Genomic DNA, 17,205 nt, shown 5'->3' with positions numbered 1-17,205 from the left:
CTGATGTTTCTTTTTTTCTAAACAGAGACATTATGAAATACAATTGCTGCATATTTCTCACTGACTGGGACTCAGGGGGAACACTTTGATTCTCTGTTCACAAATATTGTTAAATTTTTAATCTGGAGGAGACTGTTTATATATACAAGATTTAAGCCTTCCTTAAGGAAACCAAAACAGATTTGTTTTTTTGGTGGCAGGTGGGAGATAAGGGTTTGGTGCATTGGCACTTTGGAGTAGAGGGAGCCAGTTGCCAAGAGACCCATGAGTGAGTGCCCACATGCCACACATACCATGCTATGAGACAAGTCATGCCCACCGCTCTCGCCCTGAGGAGAGGGCATTTATTTTTTCCACACAAGCAACAAAGGTGCTTTTGGGATATGAGATCAGTTCTTTCCTCTTCTGAGTCATTTGTGGGTGAGGTAGGATGCTGGGAGCTGGTGTGGTCTTGGACAGGCATCTTTTCCCTCACGCATTCATGTTTGCATGCATGTACTGTTACACACTGAACACTGCAAGTCCAGGGGCCAGGCTGACAGAATCAAGCCTCAACTGGACAAGCTCCTGTCCTGTCCAAAACCTAAAGGTGCTGCTCGGCCCCAGCACATGCAAACGTGAACCTAGGGCTGCCACACCCAAGGGTCAGAAACTTTAGAGGATTTCATGGGAAACCCTAATTTTTTGGTTTTTCAGTTCTGCATCTGTTTGCTTCATACCTATGTAAAGTCCAATCATAAGTTACTTATTTTTAAAAAGGCAGTCTCTAATTATATAAAGTATCACTTATCACACTGCCTTTTATTGATTACCTTTTTAAAGTGTAGTTATTTGAAAGGTCATACATTCACATGACTCAAAAACCATAAAAAAGGCCCTAGTAAAAGTTCACCCTCTTGTCTGATTTGCCCCCAAAGCACTGTCATTCATTTCCTGCCCATCCTTCCAGAGTTTATAAACAAGCACAGGGAATGAAAATTCTTGTCCTTCGCCTGCTCCCCTAAACCCCTTTTTAGGAAAAAGGTAACAGGCAATACGTAGTTCTGAATAATATTTTCTTTCTAGCTTCCAGCATCTCTTTGTGTTGCCTTTTAAACATTGATAACTCCTTTAATAAATGGTAAAGTGCTGTGTGAACTGACCGCACCCCTTCTCCTGGTTGGCTGTCTGCTGGCTGTCAATTTGCAGTCTGTGCTCTGCTTGAGGATATAGGGGGTCCTTAGTACCTCCCACTGGTGCCTTCCAGACTCAGGAGCCCCCCACACTCTGGGAATGTGAGACATTCCAGAGGCTACCTCTCAAGTCTTGTCTACTGGATTCTCCCCAAAACCAGATCCTGCCGCTTTGTACTGCCTCCAAAGTGGCTGCTGTTCATTTTTCTTTTCCTTTTTCAACTAAGAAGGAGCAAGTGTCTATTGGAGAAAAATTTGAAGAACCACTGTGAAAATAACAAACAACACCACTTGTGCAGCCTCCCCCGCCCCCCAAGATTCCCCAGTTACATGTTTCTGGGGTATTTCAGTCTCCTTACATATCCTTATTTCATATACTCCCTAACATGCATTATATTAAACTATATATATTATGCAAATGCACATGTTTTCTAAATCAGACCCAATGTGTCAAGAAGGCACTCTGTGTCGCTCACTCCTGCTTTTTGCATCTCGAGCATGGTATCTGCAGTCTGGTCTGTGCTGTCTCCCCTCATGGTATCATCTGCCCAGCCTGTAGGATCAACCCTTCATCCCCTAGGTTTTGGGGTACAGGCCTGTAAGCACCCCTACAGCCTTGTTTACATTACATTTGGCATCTGTGGTGGGGAAGGGATGTCAGCCACATTTGGCATGAGATTTCATTCTCTTAACAAGGGTTTCATGTAGGTATGACTGGTGGGGGGAATGGAATTATGCAGGAATTTACATGCCTGAGAAATAGCTGGGAAGAATATGAGCTCAGCTCTATTGAATTCTCTCAAAGGCAGTTATGGGAAGTTCCCACGGACTTGAAGGGAAAAGAATTCCTTACTTGATGAGAGAGAGAATGCAGCAAAGGAGAATGAGGAACTTGCTTGCGGTCACACCAGGGGTGCGGTGTGTGCAGGGACCTTTGCCGCAGCATGGTTTTAATTGCTCAAACATTGGAAGCAAACAAATGCCTTTCTGTAGTTCCCTAAATGCTGGCATAATTATACTAAGGAATGTTGCCCAGGAGTTAGAAATGGTGAAGTCACTCTGCCAATGCTGGTGTGGGAAGGTATGAATCATGCTTTTCTGCACATGAAAAGAGTGTGTTGCAGAATAACCTAGACAGAATGCTCCAGTTTTCATGGACCCCTATCCCCCAGCCAGCAAGTATTTCTCCATCCTGTGTATGTAAACATGTAGGGTTCTGCAAGGCTCTTCACCAAAGCCAGTGGTGGTCCTTGGACTCGGGAGTTGCCTTTTATTCTCATCGTGTTCTTGATCGTACCATTCCCCTACTTGTGTCTTCAGTCACCTCGGCACCTTTCTGGAAGTCGGGGAGTTACAGGAAACTGTAGCTCAGATGTGCGGTCGGGGTGCTTGAAACCCCATAGAGCAGAGTTGCTCGCTGCTGCAGGGGGAGGTCAGAATGGTACAGAGGCTGCTGACTGAGCATCAGAGTGTTGAACACGACCCCTCTGTGGGTGCTGTTCCCTTGTTCGTTACTAGCATTCTCTGCATCGGCAGCGGGGATGGCAGATGCCCCTCCAGACACAGTGGGTGCGGCAGGCAGGCTGGAGCCACTGGAGGGGACTGGGGTGACCCAGAGGCTCCCCTTCCCTTCTGAGGAGGGCCTCGCCCCAGCTCCTGTCCACGTCTCCTTGGTGAATTGGTGTTCCCGGGAGTTGCCAGCAGGCCTGACTTGCCCTGCACGCAGTCTCCGTGGCCCTGCCATCTCTGCTGTCTCCCAGCCACTCTCCTGGTCTCCCTGTGGCTAGAAGCCAGGCTGGGTAACCGCGGCCAGCGGCAGGCCTGAGGTTTCTAACTGCATCTGGGCCCCTTTTTAAGATGTTTGTTTTACAATCCTGCCTCTCTTACCAGGAGCTACAGAGAAGGGGTTGGGGGACACAGACACATTAGCTTCTGTTTCTAGCTGATTACCGCTAGATTTCCACATAGAGAATCACTGTCTAGTTGTCGTGTGGAACACATCTCCGATCACCCTGGAAGTCCCCTTGTCTCACATCCAGCTGTGAGTGCCGTGGTCCAGAATGAGGGCTGAGAGCCGAGTGGCTGAGGTACCCTTCCTCGCTGCACCTTGAGAAATTGTACAATTTGAACAAGCTTTCTGAGCCTCAGTTTCCTCATCTGTAAAATAGGGGCCATCATGCCTACTTCTTGGCTTGTTGGGAGGGAGTACAGTGCTTCATATGGCTCCTGTGTACAGAATGCTCTCAGGAAGTGCTCTCGTTTTAATCGTAAGGTTCTGGTGCTAGTGACATCGTTGTTCATGGTCTGGATTACGATTTAGCTTATAATAACTTTTTTCTTGGTCTTAATATATTAGAGGGGGAAATTCCTCAGGAGAGAGCTGATGTAATCCATAAAGTTATCTGTATGGAGACCGAATAATCTAGATTTCTTTTTTGTTGTTGAGATATAATCTGTATACCATAAAATGCACAACTTTCAATTCATTGAGTGTCGACATTAGTCAGCACCCATGTAAGCACTGCCCCAATCAAGATACAGAACATTCTCTCTCCCTGGAAAGTTCCCTTGTGCCCCATTCCCGGGAACCTCCTCGCTAACCAGAGGTAACTGCTTGTCTGATTTCTCTCTCTCATAGATTAGTTTTGCTTTAGCAAACCTGTTTTTGATGTGCAACTTTACAGAAGAGCCTTTAGCACCTTCAGAATTGCTTGTCTGTGCGCTATCACCACCTACAACTTCTTTACAAGCTCAGATTACCCCAGTCCCCCCAATAAAGCCTCTTTCTAAATATCTGGATATTCAGGACCTCCGATGTTGGGCGGTTGGAATTTATTTCTAGACTGGATTTGCATCTGTAAAGCAATTTCTAGCCTCAGGGGCGTCGGGTCCTCTAGGATTAATGAGAACGGTGTGTTTGCTGGGTGGGGCTACATACTCAGGAGGCGCTATTTGCAGCAGGGAGGTGAGCGGTGCTGGCTTTGTATGGGCACACACACTTTCCATTAGCATCGATGGGATTTAGCTAGGCCCACGCAGAGAGATAACAGAAACTGGAACGTTTGAAAAACCAAACAACTGAAACTTGGGTTCTGGCCCAGAATAACACACCAGCAGCATGGAAGGGTGCTGGGGTTCTGTGGGCTGGATCTGGGGTCTGCAGAGACAGATTTTCTCTCCCTGCCACATGAGGTCTGCTTTTATTCTGAAATGTAGCCATTTAGCTTCAGCTGCAGTGTGTACTTTACATCTGATTGGAAACAGGAGTAATCCTTTGATTGTAAAGAAGTATAAGCCTTTGGAGGAGTTCCACAAAGCAGCACATCTCTGGCTAGATTTACATAAGAGATTTAAAGTCCTTTGAATCGAAGTTAATATTTTTCATGGGGTAAATAGTATGAAAATGCACTTCTCAGTCACTACATGGGGGCGATTGTGCTATCTGTGTTTGAAAAGTGACTTTAAAGGGAGGGATGACAGAGTATTTTGTAAGAAAAATGAATGAATGTTCTTGCTTCTATTGATACAAGGAAAAGAATTGAGGTGGAAATAGATTCTTGCCACAGGTGGCTCATAGACCAGTCCCCACCAGATTCTATGACTTGGGGTATCTGACTGAATAGTTGGAGAGTTTAAAATTTTCTTTTTATTAGTTGGTATTTGTGCAATGAATAATTTGTTTTCTTTACAAAATTTAAAACATCACAGGTAAGATAAAAGGCCCCCATCAGTGCCTCCCTTACCCCACTCCAGTCCCTTCCTTACTGAGGAATCTAACCAGTAGGAAAGGAAATTGGAAAATCGTTAGCAGTGCATGGATCCGTGTTGTTTATATGAATGCTGCTACACTGTATGTTCTGAAAGGTTGATTTTCCTGCTAGGCAGGTCAGTGCAAACCAGTATCTCTCCTCTGTACCTGGCTGCTGGTCCCCCACCATATTGGCTCCGGCCACCTAAGGGCAGTGCGGCAGTTAAGAGCCTGGACTCTGGAGCCAGATTTCCTGGGTTATCATTAAAGAGCTTTATGTTCTTGGGCAAGACGACTCAGCTCTGTGCCTCCACGTGTTCCTCCGTAACAGGGTGACCTCAGCAATCATAAGGAGGCGAAGCATAGAGTGTCGGTCTCAAGCCCTTGGAAGAGCACAGTGCACATGGTGTTGAGATACATATCTTACTGGGCACCATCACTCAGCCACTGCCTGCACACAAAGGGTTCTGGCTATATTTTTCATTCTTAGAAACTTTGGTGGTGGTGAGTAGGGATATCTTTCTTTTGTGTGCCGGCCACGTGTTTCTCCGGGGTATGCGTGCAGCAGAGATTAGAGAAGTGAGCTTCCTGGGGCACGTGCACATGGAATAATTAGCAGGCCCTGCCCTGCTGCCCTCCCGAGTGGCCTCTGGCCTTTGCAGGGAGGCGGTTTCAGCAGGGCTCACCCTCTCTCCCCTCTCTCCACAGGGCTTTGTGCTGGCCGTCACCATCATCCGAGAGGCGGTAGAGGAGATCCGATGCTATGTGCGGGACAAGGAAGTCAACTCCCAGGTCTACAGCCGGCTCACAGCAAGAGGTCAGCCTCCTGGCTCCACCAGCGCCACCTCCTGCCGCCCCGCCTGGGGCCACAGGGTTGCAACTCAATCATGGGCTGCTGACAGTCAGGGAGCAAAGTTCAAGGCCCCAGGCGGGTGGGTGTGAGGGCACCTCGTGGCCGGACAGTCACTCGGCTACTGGCACCAGGGAGGCCAGCATGTGCAAGGGACCTGGGGGAACTGGTGCTACTTCCCTGGGCTGGCACAGCCCTCTTAGAGCTGCTTCTGTTGGCTAACTTGTGCATCATCAACCAGGAATTAAATTCTGTGCATTTAGCATCCTCTGCTCACTAATCCCTCTCTTGGGCTGGCTGAGGAGGGAAGGAAGGCACCACTCCCTATGCATGTGGAGGCTGCAAACCCTGTACCCCACAGGTTTCCAAAGGAGACGATTTCAGCATTGCAAAGCTGTAACAGTAGTTGAATAGCATTAGTTTTTAAAAAGGTACCCGATTTACATAAATACTGTATCTGTGAAGATTTCTTTGAAGGCATCTTAAAAACCCTCAAAATTAAAGAGTGGAGAGAGTATAGAGGCTGACCCATAAAGATAAATGACTAGATAACCTTTAGTCATTGAACCCCTTGCAAGACTTGTGCAATTGAAATGGTGGAGTTTAGAGAAAACCCACCCAAATACAATCCAGCCAATGTTTACTTCTAGTTAAGCTACAAATTCTACAATAGATTTCTTTAAAAGGTTGGCTTCAGAAACAAGAGAATGTTACCTAAAATTGCTCAAGATTCCTGACCCTGTTTAGGGATTAATAATATTTTCGGGGAGGCAGACGGGAATAAAAACCGTGCCTTCAGGAAACTGAGAATTCTGAAAGAGATAAATAAGATAGATGCCTAAGAAAACTTGGAGTTTGTACCCAAGCCAGAGTGTGAACTGCTTAATGTTAAGTGTTTTTAGTCTTCGGAAGACTAAAGAAGCAGCCATCTATGGTTTCAGGGTTTTTAAATATGCTTTGCCCCACCAACACAAAAATGTGAAATTGTAATAAAATTCCCTGAGGGCATGAAAATATTTCGTTTTAGTGCATTGAAATAGATTTTCACAATCGGTGGTCTTACAAGTTTGCAAGTCTCTGGGAGAAGAGGAGATTTAGAGTTGGCATAGAAATGCTTTATTACTGTTAAACTACTTTATTTAGGGCATTTAGCTGCCTAAGAAAGAAAACGCAGCATAATCTTTGCAAAGGCAGGTGGCTTGGGCTTTCCACGTGGATAATCAGAAGACTCTTCTGGAGGGCATTTTTTGTAGTTCGTGTATATTAAATCCTCCCTTAATAGCATATTCTGACTATAACATTTAAAATGCTTGGCAACCGACAATAGCCCCTTTGGAGAGGGTGCAGTGGATCTATTTAGCTCAGGAGGAGGGGCCTTGGGATTCCATTCATTCATCAATCCAGTTGCAGACCCTCTTTGGTTCTTTTCATATTGCAATTGCTTTTCCCGTGAATGATTTTTCTGCCCTCCCCTGCAGACCCTCTTCTCAGCTCCTGCTTTAACTTCCCTCAGTTCTTGAAAAGATCCTAAAGAGAATGGGCAGATGGCTCTGGCCTTAAAAACTTGTCTCCCCTTTCTTGTTCTCCTTTTGTCGCCCTTGGTGTCATTGTCATGCCGATTCGACAGTAGGGAAAACTGAGCAGAGTTCTGAATATTAACCCAGACCCTTGCTCTGAAAAAGCACCGAGGAAACTGTCAGCTTGGGAAGTGATGGAAAGGACTTTAGTTATTTGATACACACTGGGGGAAGGGCCAGAGCAAGGAGCCCAAACTGGAAGATTTCCGAGAGAAGAGGAGAAAGGAAACCCTTTTTGACCTTACTGTTAATGACTTAATAATATTTTCTTGAGTGAGTCTTTTCACCAAATCTTCACTAAGTAAGTTCAAAAGCAGAATGAAACAAATATGTATATGTGCATCCAGGCAGGGCTGCTCTCTTTTTTTATCACGTGTCATCTTCAAATGTAATTTTCAGCACTTAAGAGTTAAAAATGTTCAGAGACCAAAATGTCAAGTCCTTGATCACGAGAATATAGGCCATGATATTTACCTACATTCTGCATCATTTCCTGATTACTAATAGCAGTCCTTGTACTAACACAGTAAAATAATTTCTAACTAGCAAGGGTTTGCAGAAGTCACATGGAGAACTCCTGGTGCCCTTCACCTAGATTCATCAATTGGGCACATTTTACCACATTTGGTTTTTGATACTCTCTCTCTAAGCCATTAGAGAACTAAGTTGCTAATCATCCCCTTTTACCTCTGAATATTTCGGTGTTTAATTCCTAGTAATCTGTCTCTTATACATAACACAGTACAGTCATCAAAATTGGAAAAATCTAACATTGATACATTACTGTTAATCTAATCTACAGTTCTTACTCAGAATTTGCCATTTGTTCCTTAAATACTCTTCAATAGCAGTTTTTTCCTGATCCTGGAACCAATACAGATTTGCCAGTTGAGATTTGTTGTGTTTTCTCCTCAATCTCCTCTAACCTGGCAAAGCTCCTGGGGTTTCTTTGTTAGGACACGGACGTTTTCAAAAAGGACAGGCCAGTTTTAGGTCAGTTACTGTATAGCTTGTCCCTCAATTTGTGTTAGATGCCTGTTAGATTCACAACACACATTGTTAGCAGGAAATTAATATAGTTTTAAGATTACCAGTGGCACAGATTCTTGTTGGGAAATTGCCAAAGTTTTAGAGGTAGTATGTTAATCAAAGTGAAAAAATTTCAGACTTTGAGAAAAAAGAATGTCATTTTAAACAACTGAAATAAAGTCTGAAAATAGAGAACTCAGCATGTGGAGGAAAAATAATAGTTTTTTTTTTATTGGTGCTGCCAACATTTTAGACCATCTTAATTTCATTCAAAGTATGTTTAAAACGATACACCAATTGGAGTAATTTTTAATCTAATTGTCACAGTTTAATAAACATTTGAAGTATTTTAATAATAAAATCAGCCTACTCCAAATGGCAAATTTTGAGTAAGGACTGTAGATTAATATGGAAATGACCTTTTATTCATTCTTTTAAGAATTTTGAGACTCCATCATGTCCCAAGTCCATGATGGGTTTTGTATTATAGAGATAAGCAGAAGGGGCTGGGGTTTCAGGGAATTCATAGCCCAGTGAGGTATCTAGGCATATAAATAATTTAGAAATGTAGCCAATAATTATATTCTAGTAGTGTGAGTGTGGTGGCCCTTACAAGGGGTGTTCCTTTCTTGACCACTGCATTCCCTGTTCTGAGCACAGTTCCTGGCAGTTGAAAAGGTGGTGGTTCTAAGCTTGTGCTCTGCCCAGATTCCAGCATCCTGCCTTCCACTTCCTCCGTGCTGTGTGAGCAGATCCCTTAACCTGTCAGTAAATTGGGGATAATAATAGTGCCTTTCCTAAAGAGAGTTTCGAATAGAACTCTTGCATGGTGGACTTAGCATGGTGCCTGGGGCTCGGTGTGCGCCGAGGACAGGCAGTGCTGGTGGGGCCGTGGCGGGGGTCGCTGAGTGCTGGTGGACAGGTAACGGAGGAAGGAGGTCGTGGAAGCCCTTCAGAGGAGCTGATGACGTCTTCCCCAAAGAAGTAACCTTCATCCTGAGTCTTACCGGATGGAAGAGGGCAGGACTGGCTACATGATTTGTGGTGCCCAGTGCAAAGTGAACATGGGGGGCCCTTGTTCAAAAGTTATTAAGAACTTCAAGCTGGTAGCAGTAGGGCATTAAGCCAAGTTTGGGACCCTTCTGGGCGCAGGTCCCTGTGCCGAGGTCACATGCCCATGTCGAGACCCTGCTGTGGCGTTCTCCAAAGGCTGTGGTGGCTGGGAGTGTGGGGTACAGACCCCCAGCTAACGGCTCTGTCTTGTTCCTCCCAATTAGGTTGTGTTTCCTGAGCGTTTCCCTCCTAGGAAAGGAGAATAAAAGACCAGGTAGGCCAGGGAGGACCTGAGACTCTGGGAGAGTTGATTCTGTGATCTAGGAATCTGTGTACAAGGCAGGCTACGGGGAAAAGGTGTCATTGGAACTGTTGAAAAAGTACTGTCCACACTGGAAAACTGGGGGAAGAGAAAATTACCTACTGCAAGCCAGCCAGGTGCCTGACAAGGTCTAATCTTAATTTTTTAAACAGCGCTCTGAAAGTAGCTCTTACAGACGGGGGCTGGGGCTCCGGCGGGGGCAGTGCCATGTCCGGACAGTCCTGTGACTCGAGCCCTGGCTTTTCTGAATATAAAACCTGTGAGTCTAGGCACCTATTATGTGCCAGGAGCTGAGCCCAGTACTTTTGTGTAGACTGTCTCAGTGACAATCGTGATGTTCAGCCTTAGTACAGACGCTGCGGAAGGGCTCTTAGGTTTCAATCATTTTCTCTGAGTCCAAATCAATGTGTCAATCCAGCCTCCTCCTTCTATGCTGGATCAACTGTTGAAAGCTACACGGGATAACGCTTACAGATAAATAAGCATTCCCTCTCCACCTACTTGAAATCCACATTTATAATATGATCAGAGACTTAAGACAGGTTCTTGGACCTTCATGAGTTTTATGACTTTTGATTACAGAGCTGTCTTCCCAAATTAATCGCATTCAGGGTACTGGAAATACCAAAGCCAAACAAGAGAGGCTCTTGAAGTAGTTGCAGACCCAGCAAAACTTAGGTTTTTTTTGTTTTTTTGTTTTTTGCTGGAAAGATCTGGGTTGGGTCTGAAAAGAATAATTAGTAAATGAATTATTTTTCTTATACGGGTCTTCCCCAAACCAAAAGTTTAATTCTGGAAGGGGTTCTGCCCCCGATCATCACAGGAGGTGAGGGCAATTGGATTTGCATTTTCACAAGATGAATTCCCTGGGTCTTCATACCAGGAATGTTTTCCCAGACTAACTTGTGATCAAGGGCTCCATGAAGCGGGCGGATAATTAGCCTTGAAAGGAAGCACAAACAGAAGCATATTTGACACAATTGCTGATGCTTCCTTTCCTGCTGAGGACATCTGGGCCCATGCTGAACCGTAAGTCATAAGCCACAGGCCTGGGCAAAAAATGGAAAGTATCCTCCCCATCTTGGGCTTTTTAGTACATATATGGTATAAAAAGCCAAACTGATCTTTCCTCTTCCCCAGTCCCTTCCAGCTCTGTCATGCTGCTGTACTCAGCCTTTCCCAGTTACATAATGACCTTAAGAATCACAGCTCCGTCTGAGAGTGATCTCTTTATTTCAATTTGATTCAAAATCCATCCACCTTGGACCATTTTTTAGGATTGCTATTAATGTGACTAAAGTTTGAGGTCTAAGGACATACATGTTTTTCTTAGTAGGAGCTGCATTCTATTGGGGTGCATCAGGAAAAGGTAGGTAGTGTAGGAAAGGTGCCTTCATTCATGGGGAGTTGTTTAACTAAGAGCTACTTCACTGATTCAAAGCTGTATTCCTGAACACATGTACCATTTATGTTTGCAAAGTATAGACACGGGAGACTATAATATGCCTTATCCTTTTTTTTTTTTTTTTTTTAGAGAAGAGAATTACAGTGCTGGTCTTTCTGATAGTACTGTAGCAAAAATACTGTTGAGGTCCTTCAATAAGCAAATAGAGCAAAGAATTCCTTTCTCAAACTTCCCTCATTAAGATTCAGAACATTAGCTTTTCGCAAGTCTTACTTAAAGCACATCTTGCCAAACACTTTCTCATACATTTTCTGACAGAAGCAAAATTGTTATTTCAGACCCGTAAGTTTCTTTTTTCTAGATACTCAATTTCGCTTTATTACAAATCATTGGTGAACTGATCTATTGTTTAATTAAAGAACAAAAAAACCAACCCTGAAAAAAATCTCACATGCAAATTGCCCTGTTATCTTAACCAAAAGATATTTCCCCCTTACAGTGGTGGTAATGGAGGGGGTTGGTCTCTGTTTCATCATTATTGGGCACTGGAAGCTAGGAGGACCTTTTATGTATTTATTTTAAAAGCCTCTGTTGGGTATAAACCTGTTACATTTAAACTTCATCCTTTCTTTTTTAAGTTCCCACTAATTTAAACAAAAGCCCCCGGAAGTGGCGGTGGAATTTAAAATAATACTTCTCGTCTGTTTGCCTGTTTTCAAATAACAGTCTTTTCTTAGACTCTGGGGAATGCAGACAACTCTATTGGAATATGAAAATTTCAGCCTTAAACCTGTGAACTCTGCTGGGTCTGCAGGGGCGTTTTAACATCAACCCCAGGAAATGTACACATGCTACAGAATTTACAACTCATCACTGTCACAGTCAGATTAGAGTGTGCGTTAAAGAGTAATACATTAACCAGGGTTAGTGCATGGAGATTGCTGTTGGAGACCCACAAAAGCAATCAATGTCCTACATGCACAATGAAAAATAGAAGTATAGCTCAAGGTGTTTGGGGTCAAAACATAGGGCCACGCATACTAGTGCCCCAGAATTTATTTTAAAAAATTTTTCTTGCAGGCTGTTCTGCAGTTTGACTGAATTGTCATTTGCTTGTTTCGACTCAAGGAAAACATCTGGTTTCTCCCTGCAATGTAGACAAACTGCTCTTATTCTGAAGCTGTCATCCATGAAAAGCACGGTTTGGGCTGAATAGGTTTGCTTATGAAAGGCTTGGGGTCCATCTCTATAGAAATAAACAGCTCTAGTAATTGGAAGTTTGTTCCCTGTTATAAACTCTGGCTCAGAGGTGACTTGGTTGAAGTGGCGAAAGCTAAAAGGGATACATTTATTTTTTAGAAGGCATTTAATGATTTAGGATGTGGCCGGTAGAGAATTTTCCACTTAACCTTTGTAAAACATCTCTTACCCAACTTCTGCAGTTACTGAAAATGTATTTAAAGATCCCAGAGTCTGAAGGTTGAAGACTGGGTGTTACAGGATCCAAAGGAGAAAAGAGGTCTTGGGGGAAAAGTTAAGAGTTTTGGGGCTTCAGTTCTTAGAACTAGGCCAGCTTTTCCTGTGTGCTTTATAGAGAAGATACTCTGAGTATTTGTACTACTTTATAGGACCAGCGATGTAATTTGTGGGATCCTGTACAAAATAATAATGTGGGACCCCTTGTTCAAAAGTTATTAAGAATTTTGATGACAATAGTAGTGAGTATACAGGTCAAATACTTATGGGGGATGGCTCTACTTCTGTTTTAGGGATCTCTGGGGAAGGTGAGAGAACAGGATGAAAATAAGGGTGCTTGGGAAGAATGCTAATTTCTCTGGGGTCAGGGAGATGTTGGGAGAGTAGTTTCTCCTAGTCAGACAATGGACTGTAGGGATGCCCCTCTTTTCTTTGAGACAGGAAATAATAACTGCAAATGTGCTTTTTATTTCTTCCATTTCTTTTTTGGGGATTTTTAAGTACATTTTCAGTAACTGCAGAGGTTGGGTAACTGCTAGAAAATGGGGCACTCTGCCAGATTTTGTATCTTGTTCTTTCTTGTTTTGCAAGAACATTCATAGAAAACACGGCATTGTTAGTGTAAGATAAGATATAATGTGTTTTGGGCCCTTTTCACAACTTTAAGTTTTTTCTTAATGTAAGTTAAACCCAGCCCCTAAATACTCGGCTTAATCCTAACCTAGGCCCCTTTTTCCCTCCTCTTTCTGCTGCCGTGGCGATGCCTTCAGTCCTAACTTGTGAAGGCCTTAGAGAGGCACATTTTATTCAGATGTTGACAACCAGCCGTAGTGCCTGGCGAGGGAAAAAACCCGGTTTTTGTTGGAACATAAACATCAGTATCTGCTTTCCCTTCTCTTTTCTTCCTGCAGTTTTTCTCCTTTCATTCTTCTGTCTTTGTCTTTCCTCATTCAGAACACACACATACACACACTAAGCATGTGTCCCGTATGTAAACATGAACTGCGTATCTTCGATGGCCAAAAGATGGCAACACAGGTCTGGAAACCCAAATGTAGGGTCAAGATCATGTGTTAGCTCAACAGAGCAGGAGGGTCTGAGGGTCCCCATCTGTTGAAGCTGCGAAGTTGAGGTGTCTGTGCCCCACAAGATACTGACATGCTAATGAGGGCGCTGTGGCTGGCTGCGCGGCTCCTGCTGCGCTGCCCTCCTCCGGGGCTGCAGCCAGAGGCCTGTTGGCTGACCGGCGGCTGCAGAAGGAGGGCTTGTGCGAGGCACCCTCAGAAACCGCTCTGCAAACAGCGGATTAAAGGGGGTTTTGTTGAGGAAGAGCAGATGGGCAGAAAGAGGCAGAGTTCACATTAACTGATCATAAATCAGGACTCTGTTTTAGAAGGGAAAAATCTGGGCCTGGTCACTTAAAAGTCTGAGCTAATTTAATTTATTATTATTATTTTTTTCTTATTAGAAGAGCACCTCATGGTTATCCTAAAAATTTTAGAATTTGGAAAGTGCATATATATGCCAGAGAAAGGGATATAAAACCCCGTATCTCCCCAGAAGGATCACCACCAGTTCTTTTAGTAAAATCCAGCTGATTTTACCCCCTCTCCTGCTAACACCCCTACATATGCATGTGTGATGATTATTTAGTAAGAATTGAACACATGCTCTTCTTTCAGTTAGAGAGGAAGAGAAAACTCCTAACTAGGTGTTGAAGATCAGAACACGGGCTCATTGACAGTTTGGGTCAGGCCACCAGCAGAAATTTTAGTAATAAAACCAAAGACAATGTGTAGATTTATGTTTGGGAAGGCGGGGGCAAGGAGAAGTTCATTGGCACGGGGCCGCATTGAATTTACAATCTGCCTTCGCGGAATGTCTTGATGTGTATAAGCTCCCCCAAAAGAAGAGCGTGTCCGCGTGTGTGCTCCCCGTCGCCCCCTAGCGGGGTGAGAACTGTTCAGGCAGGAAAAGATTCTGCACATGGGCTTAGTGGGTGTTCTCCATTCCCTCGGTAAATATTTTGACATAATAAATACTTGAGGCTATGGGTGTCTCTCTAGCATGCCAGGGCTCCAGCCAGTGGATTGAATTGAGTGCTGTGTTTTTATGAGAACGAGGCACGATTCAGTGCTCAGTTCGTGGGGTGAGATACTCAGCCTAGGAAAGTCTAGAAGTCCTCTAAGCAGCCAAGGGTTGGTCCAACTCGTTAATCATTTCCTGCAAGGTTTCTAGAAGTCATTAGCATTTTAGTGCATCCCTGTACTAACAACAAAATTCAACTAAATACAAAAATTAGCTAAAATGAGACCTTAGGGAATCCTATCAGGAAGAGTTATTTCAACAAAAATAACTGGAATGCTTTGAAAAATCTCAGTGGTGGTGAATGGTGCTAAAAAGACACATTACATTATATGAAATGTAAAAAATATTGTGGAATGTTTGTGAAAATCTAGAATTGAATTGTGCGCTCTATTTCGTCAGTGTCTCAAATTTTTTTTAAAATGAAATAAACTAAAGCTAGAAATACTGGTCAGTGAGTGCTGAATGAATGAGTACACGGAGGGAACGGCAGATGCATGATTCAAATTTCATCCTGGATTTGGGGCACGTGGTAGAGGATTGAGAGACATGTTTCTTTTCTCTCTCTTGGCTGAATGTTTGTAACTTAAATGGGCTTCTTTCCAGATACCAGTAACATGATAATTTGATGGAGTTGCTCCCTTGAGTGGGAAGTCAACCATCCCCAGACTCTAGGTCTCAGTCCTCTCTGGGTTTGGCCACAGGGTGCCGGACCACCTGACTGCCACCGGCCCTTCCACCTTCATGTCTTGCTGTTCCCTGCCTTCCATCTGATGATTCTGGCTTGTCTTTAGAACACCTGGCGTACAGCAGGCATTCACTCAATGGTGCTTGTGCCTTTGCTGTGCTGGACTCTGTTCTCGGTCAAAGGAGATTTCCCTCTTTTCTGCTACCTTTGTACACTGGACTCATACACTGGACGTCACACTATTCTATATTAGCATCTATCTACCTGTCTTCTTACCAGCTCCTGGGTTTGCAAACTACAGCCAGTGGGGCAAATTCAGCCTCCAGCTTGTTTTTTTATATAGCCTGGGAGCTGAGAATGGTTTTTACATTTTAAAATGTAAACTATAAATGTACAAAAGACTTAGCCTTTGGTGGGGAACAATTGTTGGGAGAGTTGAGAACATTGCCTCTAGGCCTGTAAAACCTAGACCGTTATTGTCTTGGCCCTTTACAGCTCAGGGGTATTGACTGTTTGAGACTGTGAGCTGGGCAGGATAAGGGGATGGTCTTCCGTCTCTGCATTCCCTGGATGTGGTACTCAGGAAGTGTTTTTCAAGTTGAACTGGACCAACGGTTTTTCAGTCCCTCCCCTGGAGTCAGGTGGGGTTGCGAATCCTGCTGCTGACCTGAAACTCTGGGGGAAGATAGGGCATCTCTGAGCCTGCTGCCCTCATCTGAAGCTGGAGGTGATACCACCTTCCTCTGATGGCTGTAGTGAGGAGGTGATGATGCCACCAGGATGGCATCGCACAGAATTAGTGTTTAATGTTAGATGTTATTGTTTATCCAGATAAACGTCCAGCAAAAGTGGAATCTGATCATAATCATATAAACCAAACTATATTGCAAGTTTTTAAAAAAATGAGTCATTTTAGGTTAGCTTCTTCCTTTTTGGTGGTGTTGAAAATTATGAGTTGACCTTCTGACCATGTTTCTGACTCTTAATTTTCTTCCCCATTTCTGTCTGTCTTTTTCTTTTGAGACTGAGTGAATCTCTTAAATGGTGCTGATGTAGTAAAGCTTCTAAGGTACCACTAAAGCAGAAGGTCTTATTTGAGGGCAGTGAATTATCCCAGCACTTCTGGAAGTGGGTTTTGTTCCTGGAGCAGTCTCTGCAGGGGTGGGCCTTTTCTTAGGGAGGCAGGAGGTGAGGGTGCTGTTGGGTGGGTGGGGGAGGGACACACATTCAGAGTGGACTGTATTGACTTTGTGGGCTGGGGACACTCTAAAGATGTGAGGAATTGAAATGAATTGAGGCATGATGTACCTTGCAGTCTGTTTTTTTGCAGGGACAGTGAAGGTAAAAAGCGCCAACATTCAAGTTGGAGATCTTATCATTGTTGAAAAGGTGAGTGGGCCCTCACAGCTTGTGAGGTTACTGTGTGTGTGCGTGCGCGTGTGTGAGAATGGGACGTCACTGCCCCCACTTCACAAATCCTGACGTGTAATTTGTGTATCTGGTAGACTAATTGAATGTGTGCTTTTGGAATTCTATCCTTCAGCTTTGCCCAGGGAGAAAAATCTCTTTCCCATGAGACATGCATGCAAAATATTTTGACAAGGTTTATGTGTGCTGGTTAGCCAGCAGTCCTGTTTACCAGCACTAGTTTTGATTTCTTATTTGATGTGTTTGTTGTTTTGGGGTCTTTTTCTGTTTTAACTTACAAAGTCTTTTCTAGAAGTCGGCTTGCTATGTAAGCCTGTGAAAATTTTATATTTACCTTTTGAGCAGTTTTAGCTTGCATTTTTGACTTAAACA

At 43.8% G+C, this 17,205-nt stretch overlaps 1 protein-coding gene across 5 annotated transcripts in view; it reads left to right on the top strand.

The window, feature by feature from the left end:
* ATP9A (ATPase phospholipid transporting 9A (putative)) overlaps positions 1-17,205 on the top strand; it is a 121,999-nt gene that overhangs the window by 22,710 nt on the left and 82,084 nt on the right. For all 5 annotated transcript variants that reach the window (XM_057503090.1, XM_036901953.2, XM_057503091.1 and 2 more), the window contains exons 4-5: positions 5,629-5,737; positions 16,736-16,794. In XM_057503090.1, the coding sequence (XP_057359073.1) occupies positions 5,629-5,737; positions 16,736-16,794 (168 nt within the window). The remainder of the gene's footprint in view (positions 1-5,628; positions 5,738-16,735; positions 16,795-17,205) is intronic.

The sequence above is a fragment of the Manis pentadactyla genome, chromosome 5, assembly GCF_030020395.1.
Source record: "Manis pentadactyla isolate mManPen7 chromosome 5, mManPen7.hap1, whole genome shotgun sequence".
NCBI classification, from domain to species: Eukaryota; Metazoa; Chordata; class Mammalia; order Pholidota; family Manidae; genus Manis; species Manis pentadactyla.
The sequence above is the reverse complement of the archived record's forward strand: the minus strand, read 5'-3'. Positions and strand labels throughout refer to the sequence as shown.